This window comes from Pelodiscus sinensis, chromosome 7, assembly GCF_052426305.1.
Source record: "Pelodiscus sinensis isolate ZL-2025 chromosome 7, ASM5242630v1, whole genome shotgun sequence".
In the NCBI taxonomy this organism is placed as follows: Eukaryota; Metazoa; Chordata; order Testudines; family Trionychidae; genus Pelodiscus; species Pelodiscus sinensis.
The window spans coordinates 564,314-580,517 of record NC_143058.1 but is presented as its reverse complement, the minus strand read 5'-3'; the positions used below and the strand labels follow the sequence as shown (position 1 = coordinate 580,517).

The 16,204-nt window shown below is 64.8% G+C and overlaps 1 protein-coding gene across 4 annotated transcripts in view; it reads left to right on the top strand.

Moving 5' to 3' along the window:
• Positions 1 to 16,204, top strand: part of SLC4A3 (solute carrier family 4 member 3) — a 99,217-nt gene that overhangs the window by 34,198 nt on the left and 48,815 nt on the right. For all 4 annotated transcript variants that reach the window (XM_075914453.2, XM_089779568.1, XM_075914451.2 and 1 more), the window contains one exon: positions 313 to 493. In XM_075914453.2, coding sequence (XP_075770568.2) covers positions 313 to 493 — 181 coding nt within the window. The remainder of the gene's footprint in view (positions 1 to 312; positions 494 to 16,204) is intronic.

Genomic DNA, 16,204 nt, shown 5'->3' with positions numbered 1-16,204 from the left:
TGTCCGGGAGAATGGGCGCCCTGTGCCGGGGGCGCCTGGCGCGTGTCTGGGAGAATGGGCGCCCTGTGCCCGGGGCGCCTGGCGCGTGTCCGGGAGAATGGGCGCCCTGTGCCGGGGGCGCCTGGCGCGTGTCCGGGAGAATGGGCGCCCTGTGCCGGGGGCTCCTCCCACTGCCCCGATTCGCATGTGCTCGAGCGAGAGGAGACGCTATTGGCCCAGTGTGCTCCGCTCAGCTGGTGGAGTGGGGCGTGCCCCCGTGGAAGCCCCCTCTGCTGCTGAGCGTAACCGATTGGGCTTTGCCCCGGGCGGCAGGTGTTTGTGGAGCTGAACGAGCTGGTGGCGGAGAAGAACCAGGACATGCACTGGAAGGAGACAGCCCGCTGGATCAAGTTTGAGGAGGACGTGGAGGAGGACACAGCGCGGTGGGGGAAGCCTCACGTAGCCTCCCTATCCTTCCGCAGCCTGCTGGAGCTCAGGAAGACCATCGCCCACGGTGAGTGTCAGCCGGGATCCTGCGGAGAGAGCGGAGGGGAGGGGAGGGGAGCCGAGGGGAGGGGGCAGCTGCAGGCCCTGCAGTGGCATCTCGGCCCAGGCTCTTGGAGGGAGAGTTACGCAGCGTGAGAGGCTCCTCTGGCCTGTGTGACTGGGCTCTGGGAAGGGGGCCAGGGCGTCACGCTCAGGGCTGGCTCGAGCCATTCCTGTGCCCCAGGCAGCGGGTGCGTGGCGCATGCGCGGCGCCTGATGGCAGCTCTAAGGGGCGTCGTGCGGCCGGGCGCGCAGCACCCCTTCAGCTGCCATCAGGCACCCCCTATAGGTCGCTGCCCGGCTAGCCCCCCCTTAATCTGGCCCTGGTCACGCTGTGGGGTGCCCACTCCTGTGTCCTGTCAGACACGCCTGCTGGCTCTGAGCACGGGCGGGGACCCACCTGCACCAGGGCTGCTCTGTTGGGCCAGTAAAGGGGCTCTGAAGTTTCTTTGCTCTCGAGGCAGGCGACCGGCAGCCTAGATGGAACCAGTGACACAGGAGTGAGTCACATTCTCTAAAGCCTGGAGCGGCCTGGGAACCTGGTGCCCGGGAGACTCCTGAGCCAGGGCCCCCCAGCAGGAGAGTGGGGCTGGCAGGGCTTCTCTGGGGCAGCTATCGACTGTGGCTCCAAGTCCCGTAGTGTCTGCAAAGCCCCCGTGCGAGCAAGCGTCTGGGCGAGGGGTCAGAAGAGGGGAGTGAGGCGGCAGACTGGGGTGTGCCAGGCTGCTGCCTGGGCCTCAGCGCGTTGCTGTTGGGGCAGGTGTCCCGCTGCCCAGCACTGAGGTCATGCGCTACCGTGCTTGGCAAGGCCGGTGCGCCGAGTGCCACGGGGCAGGCGAGGGAAGAGTCTGCTTCTACGCAGAGGGCTGAGGAAGGGCGGAGCCCGAGGACTAGTCTTGCCGATGGAGCAGGTCTGAGCTGAATGGCTTTCCGTGCTCTGGGAAGAGGCTGACTTGGCACCGTGTTCCTGGGCGAAAGGCAGCTCGTGGGCCGGATCCGGCCTGCAGAGGCAGCGGGGAGCCCCAGGAGGGTTCCCCCGCAGCCCAGCGCCAGGCAGAAACGCGGCTGCAGGGCTCCATTTCTGTTTTAAAACTGGAGGGGGGGGGAGTTTTAGGAGCCAGCCAATGGGAGCTGCTTGCTGGACTAACAGGCAGCCAAGAACCACGGCCCCTCTCCTGGGCTCAGTTATCCATGAAGCACGTGGCCGGGCAGGCTGGGAAGCATCCTAAGCTCGGCAGGCAGGCAGGCTAGTTTGGCAGCTGGCAAGCAAGTCTCTTGGCCACAGCCTGCGTCTGGCCCCCCAGGCCTGTCCTGCCCCAAATCTCTGCCCCCCCCCACCCAACATACCCCAACCCTCTGTCCCCCTCTTCCACCCACACCCCCTCCCAGATCTGGCCCCCCAGTCTCCTGCCCCAGATCACAGTCCCCTCCTACCCTAGGTCACATCCCAAACCCCTGCACGCCAGTCCCCTGCCCTAGGTCACAGACTCCAGTCTCCCTCCTGCACCCCGGTCCCTTCCCCCAAGCCTCCATTGCGGACCCTGCATCTCCATTGCTAGCATGGAAGAGCGCGGCCCTCGACCACTTGCCAACATCTTCGAGCGGCTCCCGTCAAAACTGATTGCCCAGCCCTGCTTCAGACTATGTGGGAGGGAAGGAGGAGAGGCCGCTACCCACACAGAAGGGGTGTTCTTTAGACTATGGCTTGACGTGCTCTGTGCAAGGGCATCTCCAAAGACAGACACGCCTGCTAGACCCCTCCCGCAGTCCCAGGGCCCTGGAGGTGGCTCTGGGAGACGCACATCCCAGGGCACAGAAGCCCCCTCACAAATGAAAATGTTACTGCAGAGACATGGGTCTGAGCACGTCTGAAATGGCCCGGGCCTCCGAGCGAACGGGAGGGGAGCGTCGGTCGGCCTGGAGAAGCAGGGCAAGAAATCACTTCTCAGGCTGGCTAGGCCTGAAAGAAGCCACTAGCGACAGCCTCCCAATACGCTGCTGCTGCTGAGCGCGGCGATCCAGCAAAGCCTTTACATGCGGGAGCTTCACCCCCAGCAGCTGCCAGGCAGGTCCTGGCCAGTTCTCCTGGCTCCTCGACACCCCAGCAGAACACTCCTGGCTCCCCAGGCCACCCCAGCCTGGCTCCCCAGGGCCAGCAGGCCCCATTGCTGGGGCACGGGCACGGCCGTTTGCGCCTTGGGCCCAGGCTCGGCGGGACGGTGCACAACCCAGCCCAGCAGCGCTCTGGCCGATTTGCCCCACTGCAGGGGAGACCACGCCCTGACCGAGCCCAGAGAGGGCAAGCAGGGCAGAGGAGAAATGGGGATAGGACCACAGGGACTCGCGGGCCCAGGCAGCGGGGCAGAGCCGTCCTTACTTGCAGGGCTGATCACAGATGGCAGGGAGCGCATGGGAGAGTGCTGCAGGGCCGCCCCACACCTGCCACCGCTGGGACAGAGGCAGGCACGGAGGCGAAGGGCGTCATGGCTGTTTTCATTAGCGTCCTGGACAGGTCTTGGGCAAGACATCAGCGTTCACAGCAGAAACCAGTCACCTGCTGTGACGGCGCGTTGGGGGTCCCCCGTCTCCTGCACCCCGAAATGGCACAAACAGACTGCACCAGCCGGTGGGCTAGAGGAAGTTTATTGCCTCTCCAGGATACAGCACAGCACAGATGTAGTCTGGTCACAGAGCTGGCCTAGGATGCCTCAGGCCCCCTTGAGATGGGGGAGACTGGGCCCCTAAACTCCAGCCTCTTTCCCTAGGCTGTCTCCTCCATCTCCCAGACAGCAACTAACTAACTCAATTCCAGCCCTACCCCCCAGCCAGGGCAGCATCCACCTTCCTTTGTTCCTCTCCATGGGGGGTGTCTGGCCACTGGTTCAACAAGTTTGGCATTACCTTGGCCTAGTGAGGTTTTCCCTGCTGGGTCTTGCTCCAGACAGCAGGGGTCACCACAGCCCAGCAAGTACCCCCACTACGTCACACCTGCGTGTGAGGGAGGACAGGGAAGGGGCGCCTGTCTGGGGGTCTGGTGCCCGTGTGTGCGTGTGAGGGAGGACGGGGAAGGGGCGCCTGTCTGGGGGTCTGGTGCCCGTGTGTGCGTGTGAGGGAGGACGGGGAAGGGGCGCCTGTCTGGGGGTCTGGTGCCCGTGTGTGCGTGTGAGGAGGACGGGGAAGGGGCGCCTGTCTGGGTGTCTGGTGCCCGTGTGTGCGTGTGAGGGAGGACGGGGAAGGGGCGCCTGTCTGGGGGTCTGGTGCCCGTGTGTGGGTGTGAGGGAGGACGGGGAAGGGGCGCCTGTCTGGGGGTCTGGTGCCCGTGTGTGCGTGTGAGGGAGGACGGGGAAGGGGCGCCTGTCTGGGGGTCTGGTGCCCGTGTGTGCGTGTGAGGGAGGACGGGGAAGGGGCGCCTGTCTGGGGGTCTGGTGCCCGTGTGTGCGTGTGAGGGAAGACGGGGAAGGGGCGCCTGTCTGGGGGTCTGGTGCCCGTGTGTGCGTGTGAGGAGGACGGGGAAGGGGCGCCTGTCTGGGGGTCTGGTGCCCGTGTGAGGGAGGACGGGGAAGGGGCGCCTGTCTGGGGGTCTGGTGCCCGTGTGTGCGTGTGAGGGAGGACGGGGAAGGGGCGCCTGTCTGGGGGTCTGGTGCCCGTGTGTGGGTGTGAGGGAGGACGGGGAAGGGGGGCCTGTCTGGGGGTCTGGTGCCCGTGTGTGGGTGTGAGGGAGGACGGGAAAGGGGCGCCTGTCTGGGGGTCTGGTGCCCGTGTGTGCGTGTGAGGCAGGACGGGGAAGGGGCGCCTGTCTGGGGGTCTGGTGCCCGTGTGTGGGTGTGAGGGAGGACGGGGAAGGGGCGCCTGTCTGGGGGTCTGGTGCCCGTGTGTGCGTGTGAGGAGGACGGGGAAGGGGCGCCTGTCTGGGGGTCTGGTGCCCGTGTGTGCGTGTGAGGGGGACGGGGAAAGGGCGCCTGTCTGGGGGTCTGGTGCCCGTGTGTGCGTGTGAGGGAGGACGGGGAAGGGGCGCCTGTCTGGGGGTCTGGTGCCCGTGTGTGGGTGTGAGGGAGGACGGGGAAGGGGCGCCTGTCTGGGGGTCTGGTGCCCGTGTGTGCGTGTGAGGCAGGACGGGGAAGGGGCGCCTGTCTGGGGGGTCTGGTGCCCGTGTGTGCGTGTGAGGCAGGACGGGGAAGGGGCGCCTGTCTGGGGGTCTGGTGCCCGTGTGTGGGTGTGAGGGAAGACGGGGAAGGGGCGCCTGTCTGGGGGTCTGGTGCCCGTGTGTGGGTGTGAGGGAGGACGGGGAAGGGGCGCCTGTCTGGGGGTCTGGTGCCCGTGTGTGGGTGTGAGGGAGGACGGGGAAGGGGCGCCTGTCTGGGGGTCTGGTGCCCGTGTGTGGGTGTGAGGGAGGACGGGGAAGGGGCGCCTGTCTGGGGGTCTGGTGCCCGTGTGTGGGTGTGAGGGAGGACGGGGAAGGGGCGCCTGTCTGGGGGTCTGGTGCCCGTGTGTGGGTGTGAGGGAGGACGGGGAAGGGGCGCCTGTCTGGGGGTCTGGTGCCCGTGTGTGCGTGTGAGGAGGACGGGGAAGGGGCGCCTGTCTGGGGGTCTGGTGCCCGTGTGTGGGTGTGAGGGAGGACGGGGAAGGGGCGCCTGTCTGGGGGTCTGGTGCCCGTGTGTGGGTGTGAGGGAGGACGGGGAAGGGGCGCCTGTCTGGGGGTCTGGTGCCCGTGTGTGGGTGTGAGGGAGGACGGGGAAGGGGCGCCTGTCTGGGGGTCTGGTGCCCGTGTGTGGGTGTGAGGGAGGACGGGGAAGGGGCGCCTGTCTGGGGGTCTGGTGCCCGTGTGTGCGTGTGAGGGAGGATGGGGAAGGGGCGCCTGTCTGGGGGTCTGGTGCCCGTGTGTGGGTGTGAGGGAGGACGGGGAAGGGGCGCCTGTCTGGGGGTCTGGTGCCCGTGTGTGGGTGTGAGGGAAGACGGGGAAGGGGCGCCTGTCTGGGGGTCTGGTGCCCGTGTGTGGGTGTGAGGGAGGACGGGGAAGGGGCGCCTGTCTGGGGGTCTGGTGCCGGTGTGTGGGTGTGAGGGAGGACGGGGAAGGGGCGCCTGTCTGGGGGTCTGGTGCCCGTGTGTGGGTGTGAGGGAGGACGGGGAAGGGGCGCCTGTCTGGGGGTCTGGTGCCCGTGTGTGCGTGTGAGGGAGGACGGGGAAGGGGCGCCTGTCTGGGGGTCTGGTGCCCGTGTGTGGGTGTGAGGCAGGACGGGGAAGGGGCGCCTGTCTGGGGGTCTGGTGCCTGTGTGTGGGTGTGAGGCAGGACGGGGAAGGGGCGCCTGTCTGGGGGTCTGGTGCCCGTGTGTGGGTGTGAGGGAGGACGGGGAAGGGGCGCCTGTCTGGGGGTCTGGTGCCCGTGTGAGGGAGGACGGGGAAGGGGCGCCTGTCTGGGGGTCTGGTGCCCGTGTGTGGGTGTGAGGGAGGACGGGGAAGGGGCGCCTGTCTGGGGGTCTGGTGCCCGTGTGTGGGTGTGAGGGAGGACGGGGAAAGGGCGCCTGTCTGGGGGTCTGGTGCCCGTGTGTGGGTGTGAGGGAGGACGGGGAAGGGGCGCCTGTCTGGGGGTCTGGTGCCCGTGTGTGGGTGTGAGGGGTGACCGGAGGGAGTGTGTTACACTCAGGGAGTGGGGGCGAGCTGTGTGCACATATTAATGGAATACAGGCATCCACGTTCCAAGCGCCCTCGGGGCTGAGGTGGCTCTGCCACACCCCACCGCTGCCTCTGCCCAATCTGCAGGCCCCTTGCAGTGTTCTCTCCATTCACAGCTGGTTCAGACGGTGCCCTCCTGGAGCCCACGCTCCTCAGGTACCTCCTGATCCTCTGGGCTCCGGCTCCAGCTCGGCGTCTCTCTTCCGAGAATCCAAAATAAGTCTCAGAAACCAGAGCACGAACTCCCAGCTCCCCCTCTCTGGGCTGGATATAGTGTGTTGAGGGAAAAGCCAGCAAGGTTTCTGTAAGGGGAGATCCTGCCTCGCTAATCTACTCGAGTTCTTTCAGGGGGTCAACAAACACGCGGACAAGTGGACGTAGTGTACTTAGACTTCCAGAAAGCCTTTGACAGGGTCCCTCCCCAAAGGCTCTTGTGGAAGTTGTCATGGGAAAAGAGAGAAGGGCCTCTCATGGATTGATAATGGTTAAAAGGCAGGAAACAAAGGGGAAGGATAAATGGGCAGTTTTCCGAGAGGAAAGAGGTGACCAGTGGGGTCCCCCAAGGGTCTGTCCTGGGACCCATCCTATTCAACTGATTTATAAATGATCTGGAGAAAGGAGGAAACGGGGGTGGCAAAATTTGCAGATGATACTAAACTGCTCAAGATCGTTCAGACCAAAGCAGACTGGGAAAAGCTGCAAAACAGCAAAAGGCAGTTGCAGAGAAAACAAGTTTGCAAAGAGCTCGGCGTGAAATCCAGCTAAGCCAAACTCTTCCAAGCACGTGTTGATGGAGGAGATAGAAGAATGACAAACAGATGTGAAATGGAACAAATTTACTGGTGCTCTTATAGTGACCTATTTTCGTCAGCAACAGCAGCGGAGCCATTGTACCTGGGCTCTGTCAGTCCCGAGGCTGATGTGCTCTCCAAAAGTGGCAGCGGCCCTTCAGAGGGTGAAGTTGAGGAGAGTGGCACGTTTAGAGCAAGCACACGTGTGGGACGTGGTACACTCTTTAAAGCACTTCTCAAGATATGATGAAGGGGGGAGAATTCCGAAAGTTTGGAAGAGATCGCGAACTGTTCGTCTGCCGGAAAAAGGTTATCAAGAAGCCATTTGCAACTATCGACCCATCTGCCTGCTTTCTCCTCTTGATAAGGTCTTTCTGAGAATGATCTGTGCCCGTATTGTGGGGGGCCTTGAGGAAAACAGAAGGGAACAGGCAGGTTTTCATCTGGGGATTCTCCACAGTGGACCACATTTTGGTGGTCACACAGATGACCGAAAGGTGTAGAGAGTACAAGATCCCACTATGCTTGTTGTTCATTGACTTTAAAAAAGCCTTTGTCTCGATGGAACAAAATGAAGCTTTGAGTGCTCTCCTTTCACAGGGCATGTCCCCGTGTAGGTTAGACTCATACGAGAGCCCATGTAACTTCGGAAATCACCCCTTGATTGGCGAAGTTAAGCGAGGTATAAAACAGGGGACGTTTGTTTGCCAGCATCCTTCAGACTGTCAAAGCGAAAGGTGGATTTCTGATTGATAGCGAGGTTCTTCGGATGCTCCTGTTCACAGATGACATAGCGAATTAGTCCGGGAGCCGACCTTGTCCATGAATACAGAGGCAAAGAAAGCATTGAGTACTTCAGCCTTCCCCACATCATCTGTCACTAGGGGTACGTCTAAACTACATGGCTCTGTCGACGGAGCCATGTAGATTTGTTTGTTTGGCAAAGGGAAATGAAGCGGCGATTTAAATAATTGCAGCTTCATTTAAATGTACATGGCTGCCACGCTGAGCCGACAGACAGCTGATCAGCTGTTTATTGGCTCAGCGCGCTAGTCTAGACACTCCCCTGTCGAAATGAAAGCCTTTTATCGACATCCCCGGTAAACCTCATCCCACGAGTCATAACGGGGATGTCGATAAAAGCCTTTCAGGTCGGCATGGAGCGTCCAGACTAGCGCACTGAGCCGACAAACAGCTCATCAGCTCATCAGCTGTTTGTCGGCTCAGCGCGGCAGCCATGTAAATGTAAATGAAGCGGCAGTTATTTAAATCGCGGCTTCATTTCCCTTTGCCGATCAGCCTAATCTACATGGCTCCGTCGATGGAGCCATGTAGTTTAGACACACCCTAGGTTACCTCCTACGTCTTGAACACTGGGTACAGATGTGGTCACCTTTTCTCAGAAAAGATCTCTTGGCATTGGAAAAGGGCAACAAAAATGATGAAGGGTTTGGGAACGGGTCCCATATGAAGAGAGATTAAAGAGACTGGAACTTTTCAGTTTAGAAAAGAGGAGACTAAGAGGGATACGATAGAGGTCTATAAAATCATGAGTGGTGTGGAAAAGTGAACAAGGAAAAGTTATTTATTTATTCCCACAATATAAGAACTAGGGGTCACCAAATGAAATTAATAGGTAGCAGGTTTAAAACAAACAAAAGGAAGTTTTCTTGCACAGTCAACCTGTGGAACTCCTTGCCAGAGGAGGTTGTGAAAACCAGGACTTTAACAGGGTTAAAAAAGAGCTAGATAGATTCCTGGAGGTTCGGTCCATCAATGCCTGTTAGCCAGGAAGGGCAGGGATGGTGTCCCTGGCCTCTGTTTGTCTGGGAATAGGTGACAGGGAGGGATCAGGTGAGGATTCCCTGCTGTGTTCACTCTCTCTGGAGCACCTGGCCTGGCCACTGTTGGAAGGCAGGACACCGGGCTAGCTGGACCTTCAGTCTGACCCAATGTGGCTGTTCTTACGTTCTTCCCAACTCCCTGTGTCTGAGGGACATCTTTCTGCTCCCCAGGGCCTCTTGCATGTGGGGCAGCCTCCACCACAGGCCTTTGCAATCCTCCCCAGCGAGTTTCCTCACATCCTCCTGCTCCGGGAGCTTTCCCTGCTGACTCAAGGTCCCGCAGGCTCTGCAGACAGACCTGCGGTTTCTTGGGCTTTTCCTTTCCCCGGCAGCTTCTTCCCCCTTTACCTGGAGTCGTGGGGCTGCTCCCGGGCTGGTTAGTGGCAGGCTGCCTAGCACGGGGCCAAGCCCTGCCTTCCAACGCACGGGAGGGTCAGTGTGTGTGCGCCTGTGAGTCTGGGGCTGGGGAACAGCTGCGAAGCTGTGGGCATGTGGGCTGGTTGCTGGCATGCACACCCAGGTACGCACAGCCCCTGCCTTGCCGTTGCTAGCAGGCCACCCCCTGACCAAGTGAGCGACTGGTGAGTGAATGCTGGCGCGGGTGAGTGTGAGAAGGGGGCTGGCGCTTGTGTGCTGCCCATGGGAGAGGGGCCAGGCCCTGACCGAGTGAGCGACTGGTGAGTGAAGGCTGGTGGGGGTGAGTGTGAGAAGGGGGCTGGCGCTTGTGTGCTGCCCATGGGAGAGGGGCAGGGCCCTGACCGAGTGAGCGACTGGTGAGCGAATGCTGGCGGGGGGGAGTGTGAGAAGGGGGCTGGCGCTTGTGCGCTGCCCATGGGAGAGGGGCCGGGCCCTGTCTGAGTGAGCGACTGGTGAGCGAATGCTGGCGGGGGTGAGTGTGAGAAGGGGGCTGGCGCTTGTGCGCTGCCCATGGGAGAGGGGCCGGGCCCTGACCGAGTGAGCGACTGGTGAGCGAATGCTGGCGGGGGTGAGTGTGAGAAGGGGGCTGGCGCTTGTGCGCTGCCCATGGGAGAGGGGCCGGGCCCTGACCGAGTGAGCGACTGGTGAGCGAAGGCTGGCGGGGGTGAGTGTGAGAAGGGGGCTGGCGCTTGTGTGCTGCCCATGGGAGAGGGGCTGGGCCCTGACCGAGTGAGCGACTGGTGAGCGAAGGCTGGCGGGGGTGAGTGTGAGAAGGGGGCTGGCGCTTGTGTGCTGCCCATGGGAGAGGGGCTGGGCCCTGACCGAGTGAGCGACTGGTGAGCGAATGCTGGCGGGGGTGAGTGTGAGAAGGGGGCTGGCGCTTGTGTGCTGCCCATGGGAGAGGGGCCGGGCCCTGACCGAGTGAGCGACTGGTGAGCGAAGGCTGGCGGGGTGAGTGTGAGAAGGGGGCTGGCGCTTGTGTGCTGCCCATGGGAGAGGGGCCGCCCCCTGACCGAGTGAGCGACTGGTGAGCGAAGGCTGGCGGGGTGAGTGTGAGAAGGGGGCTGGCGCTTGTGTGCTGCCTGTGGGAGAGGGGCCGCCCCTGACCGAGTGAGCGACTGGTGAGCGAAGGCTGGCGGGGGTGAGTGTGAGAAGGGGGCTGGCGCTTGTGTGCTGCCCATGGGAGAGGGGCCGCCCCCTGACCGAGTGAGCGACTGGTGAGCGAAGGCTGGCGGGGGTGAGTGTGAGAAGGGGGCTGGCGCTTGTGCGCTGCCCATGGGAGAGGGGCTGGGCCCTGACCGAGTGAGCGACTGGTGAGCGAAGGCTGGCGGGGGTGAGTGTGAGAAGGGGGCTGGCGCTTGTGTGCTGCCCATGGGAGAGGGGCTGGGCCCTGACCGAGTGAGCGACTGGTGAGCGAAGGTTGGCGGGGGTGAGTGTGAGAAGGGGGCTGGCGCTTGTGTGCTGCCCATGGGAGAGGGGCTGGGCCCTGACAGAGTGAGCGACTGGTGAGCGAATGCTGGCGGGGGTGAGTGTGAGAAGGGGGCTGGCGCTTGTGCGCTGCCCATGGGAGAGGGGCCGGGCCCTGACCGAGTGAGCGACTGGTGAGCGAAGGCTGGCGGGGGTGAGTGTGAGAAGGGGGCTGGCGCTTGTGTGCTGCCCATGGGAGAGGGGCCGCCCCCTGACCGAGTGAGCGACTGGTGAGCGAAGGCTGGCGGGGGTGAGTGTGAGAAGGGGGCTGGCGCTGGTGCGCTGCCCATGGGAGAGGGGCCGCCCCCTGACCGAGTGAGCGACTGGTGAGCGAAGGCTGGCGGGGGTGAGTGTGAGAAGGGGGCTGGCGCTTGTGTGCTGCCCATGGGAGAGGGGCCGGGCCCTGTCTGAGTGAGCGACTGGTGAGCGAAGGCTGGCGGGGGTGAGTGTGAGAAGGGGGCTGGCGCTTGTGTGCTGCCCATGGGAGAGGGGCCGGGCCCTGTCTGAGTGAGCGACTGGTGAGCGAATGCTGGCGGGGGTGAGTGTGAGAAGGGGGCTGGCGCTTGTGCGCTGCCCATGGGAGAGGGGCCGCCCCCTGACCGAGTGAGCGACTGGTGAGCGAAGGCTGGCGGGGTGAGTGTGAGAAGGGGGCTGGCGCTTGTGTGCTGCCCATGGGAGAGGGGCCGGGCCCTGACCGAGTGAGCGACTGGTGAGCGAAGGCTGGCGGGGTGAGTGTGAGAAGGGGGCTGGCGCTGGTGCGCTGCCCATGGGAGAGGGGCCGCCCCCTGACCGAGTGAGCGACTGGTGAGCGAAGGCTGGTGGGGGTGAGTGTGAGAAGGGGGCTGGCGCTTGTGTGCTGCCCATGGGAGAGGGGCCGGGCCCTGACCGAGTGAGCGACTGGTGAGCGAAGGCTGGCGGGGGTGAGTGTGAGAAGGGGGCTGGCGCTTGTGTGCTGCCCATGGGAGAGGGGCCGGGCCCTGACCGAGTGAGCCACTGGTGAGCGAAGGCTGGCACGGGTGAGTGTGAGAAGGGGGCTGGCGCTTGTGTGCTGCCCATGGGAGAGGGGCCGCCCCCTGACCGAGTGAGCGACTGGTGAGCGAAGGCTGGCGGGGGTGAGTGTGAGAAGGGGGCTGGCGCTTGTGTGCTGCCCATGGGAGAGGGGCCGGGCCCTGACCGAGTGAGCGACTGGTGAGCGAATGCTGGCGGGGGTGAGTGTGAGAAGGGGGCTGGCGCTTGTGCGCTGCCCATGGGAGAGGGGCCGGGCCCTGACCGAGTGAGCGACTGGTGAGCGAAGGCTGGCGGGGGTGAGTGTGAGAAGGGGGCTGGCGCTTGTGTGCTGCCCATGGGAGAGGGGCCGGGCCCTGACCGAGTGAGCGACTGGTGAGCGAATGCTGGCGGGGTGAGTGTGAGAAGGGGGCTGGCGCTTGTGTGCTGCCCATGGGAGAGGGGCCGCCCCCTGACCGAGTGAGCGACTGGTGAGCGAATGCTGGCGGGGTGAGTGTGAGAAGGGGGCTGGCGCTTGTGTGCTGCCCATGGGAGAGGAGCCGAGCCCTGACCGAGTGAGCGACTGGTGAGCGAATGCTGGCGGGGTGAGTGTGAGAAGGGGGCTGGCGCTTGTGTGCTGCCCATGGGAGAGGGGCCGCCCCCTGACCGAGTGAGCGACTGGTGAGCGAATGCTGGCGGGGGTGAGTGTGAGAAGGGGGCTGGCGCTTGTGTGCTGCCCATGGGAGAGGGCCTGGGCCCTGACCGAGTGAGCGACTGGTGAGCGAAGGCTGGCGGGGTGAGTGTGAGAAGGGGGCTGGCGCTTGTGTGCTGCCCATGGGAGAGGGGCCGCCCCCTGACCGAGTGAGCGACTGGTGAGCGAAGGCTGGCGGGGTGAGTGTGAGAAGGGGGCTGGCGCTTGTGTGCTGCCCATGGGAGAGGGGCCGGGCCCCTGACCGAGTGAGCGACTGGTGAGCGAAGGCTGGCGGGGGTGAGTGTGAGAAGGGGGCTGGCGCTTGTGCGCTGCCCATGGGAGAGGGGCCGCCCCCTGACCGAGTGAGCGACTGGTGAGCGAAGGCTGGCGGGGGTGAGTGTGAGAAGGGGGCTGGCGCTTGTGTGCTGCCCATGGGAGAGGGGCCGCCCCCTGACCGAGTGAGCGACTGGTGAGCGAAGGCTGGCGGGGGTGAGTGTGAGAAGGGGGCTGGCGCTGGTGCGCTGCCCATGGGAGAGGGGCCGCCCCCTGACCGAGTGAGCGACTGGTGAGCGAATGCTGGCGGGGTGAGTGTGAGAAGGGGGCTGGCGCTTGTGTGCTGCCCATGGGAGAGGGGCTGGGCCCTGACCGAGTGAGCGACTGGTGAGCGAATGCTGGCGGGGGTGAGTGTGAGAAGGGGGCTGGCGCTTGTGTGCTGCCCATGGGAGAGGGGCCGGGCCCTGACCGAGTGAGCGACTGGTGAGCGAATGCTGGCGGGGGTGAGTGTGAGAAGGGGGCTGGCGCTTGTGTGCTGCCCATGGGAGAGGAGCCGAGCCCTGACCGAGTGAGCGACTGGTGAGCGAAGGCTGGCGGGGGTGAGTGTGAGAAGGGGGCTGGCGCTTGTGTGCTGCCCATGGGAGAGGGGCCGCCCCCTGACCGAGTGAGCGACTGGTGAGCGAAGGCTGGCGGGGGTGAGTGTGAGAAGGGGGCTGGCGCTTGTGTGCTGCCCATGGGAGAGGGGCCGGGCCCTGACCGAGTGAGCGACTGGTGAGCGAATGCTGGCGGGGTGAGTGTGAGAAGGGGGCTGGCGCTTGTGTGCTGCCCATGGGAGAGGGGCCGAGCCCTGACCGAGTGAGCGACTGGTGAGCGAAGGCTGGCGGGGGTGAGTGTGAGAAGGGGGCTGGCGCTTGTGCGCTGCCCATGGGAGAGGGGCCGCCCCTGACCGAGTGAGCCACTGGTGAGCGAATGCTGGCGGGGGTGAGTGTGAGAAGGGGGCTGGCGCTTGTGCGCTGCCCATAGGAGAGGGGCCGCCCCCTGACCGAGTGAGCCACTGGTGAGCGAAGGCTGGCGGGGGTGAGTGTGAGAAGGGGGCTGGCGCTTGTGTGCTGCCCATGGGAGAGGGGCCGCCCCTGACCGAGTGAGCGACTGGTGAGCGAAGGCTGGTGGGGGTGAGTGTGAGAAGGGGGCTGGCGCTTGTGTGCTGCCCATGGGAGAGGGGCCGGGCCCTGACCGAGTGAGCGACTGGTGAGCGAAGGCTGGCGGGGGTGAGTGTGAGAAGGGGGCTGGCGCTTGTGTGCTGCCCATGGGAGAGGGGCCGGGCCCTGACCGAGTGAGCGACTGGTGAGCGAAGGCTGGCGGGGTGAGTGTGAGAAGGGGGCTGGCGCTGGTGCGCTGCCCATGGGAGAGGGGCCGAGCCCTGACCGAGTGAGCGACTGGTGAGCGAATGCTGGCGGGGGTGAGTGTGAGAAGGGGGCTGGCGCTTGTGTGCTGCCCATGGGAGAGGGGCCGGGCCCTGACCGAGTGAGCGACTGGTGAGCGAATGCTGGCGGGGTGAGTGTGAGAAGGGGGCTGGCGCTTGTGTGCTGCCCATGGGAGAGGAGCCGAGCCCTGACCGAGTGAGCGACTGGTGAGCGAAGGCTGGCGGGGGTGAGTGTGAGAAGGGGGCTGGCGCTTGTGTGCTGCCCATGGGAGAGGGGCCGCCCCCTGACCGAGTGAGCGACTGGTGAGCGAAGGCTGGCGGGGGTGAGTGTGAGAAGGGGGCTGGCGCTTGTGTGCTGCCCATGGGAGAGGGGCCGAGCCCTGACCGAGTGAGCGACTGGTGAGCGAAGGCTGGCGGGGGTGTGTGAGAGAAGGGGGCTGGCGCTTGTGTGCTGCCCATGGGAGAGGGGCTGGGCCCTGACCGAGTGAGCGACTGGTGAGCGAAGGCTGGCGGGGGTGAGTGTGAGAAGGGGGCTGGCGCTTGTGTGCTGCCCATGGGAGAGGGGCCGCCCCCTGACCGAGTGAGCGACTGGTGAGCGAAGGCTGGCGGGGGTGAGTGTGAGAAGGGGGCTGGCGCTTGTGTGCTGCCCATGGGAGAGGGGCCGGGCCCTGACTGAGTGAGCGACTGGTGAGCGAAGGCTGGCGGGGGTGAGTGTGAGAAGGGGGCTGGCGCTGGTGCGCTGCCCATGGGAGAGGGGCCGAGCCCTGACCGAGTGAGCGACTGGTGAGCGAAGGCTGGCGGGGTGAGTGTGAGAAGGGGGCTGGCGCTTGTGCGCTGCCCATGGGAGAGGGGCTGCCCCCTGACCGAGTGAGCGACTGGTGAGCGAATGCTGGCGGGGGTGAGTGTGAGAAGGGGGCTGGCGCTTGTGTGCTGCCCATGGGAGAGGGGCCGCCCCCTGACCGAGTGAGCGACTGGTGAGCGAATGCTGGCGGGGGTGAGTGTGAGAAGGGGGCTGGCGCTTGTGTGCTGCCCATGGGAGAGGGGCCGGGCCCTGACCGAGTGAGCGACTGGTGAGCGAAGGCTGGCGGGGGTGAGTGTGAGAAGGGGGCTGGCGCTTGTGTGCTGCCCGTGGGAGAGGGGCCGCCCCCTGACCGAGTGAGCGACTGGTGAGCGAAGGCTGGCGGGGGTGAGTGTGAGAAGGGGGCTGGCGCTTGTGTGCTGCCCATGGGAGAGGGGCCGGGCCCTGACCGAGTGAGCGACTGGTGAGCGAAGGCTGGCGGGGGTGAGTGTGCGAAGGGGGCTGGCGCTTGTGTGCTGCCCATGGGAGAGGGGCCGGGCCCTGACCGAGTGAGCGACTGGTGAGCGAATGCTGGCGGGGGTGAGTGTGAGAAGGGGGCTGGCGCTTGTGTGCTGCCCATGGGAGAGGGGCCGCCCCCTGACCGAGTGAGCGACTGGTGAGCGAATGCTGGCGGGGGTGAGTGTGAGAAGGGGGCTGGCGCTTGTGTGCTGCCCATGGGAGAGGGGCTGGGCCCTGACCGAGTGAGCGACTGGTGAGCGAATGCTGGCGGGGGTGAGTGTGAGAAGGGGGCTGGCGCTTGTGTGCTGCCCATGGGAGAGGGGCTGGGCCCTGACCGAGTGAGCGACTGGTGAGCGAATGCTGGCGGGGGTGAGTGTGAGAAGGGGGCTGGCGCTTGTGCGCTGCCCATGGGAGAGGGGCCGGGCCCTGACCGAGTGAGCGACTGGTGAGTGAATACTGGCGGGGTGAGTGTGAGAAGGGGGCTGGCGCTTGTGCGCTGCCCATGGGAGAGGGGCCGGGCCCTGACCGAGTGAGCGACTGGTGAGTGAATGCTGGCGGGGGTGAGTGTGAGAAGGGGGCTGGCGCTTGTGCGCTGCCCATGGGAGAGGGGCCGCCCCCTGACCGAGTGAGCGACTGGTGAGCGAAGGCTGGCGGGGTGAGTGTGAGAAGGGGGCTGGCGCTTGTGTGCTGCCCATGGGAGAGGGGCCGGGCCCTGACCGAGTGAGCGACTGGTGAGCGAAGGCTGGCGGGGTGAGTGTGAGAAGGGGGCTGGCGCTGGTGTGCTGCCCATGGGAGAGGGGCCGGGCCCTGACCGAGTGAGCG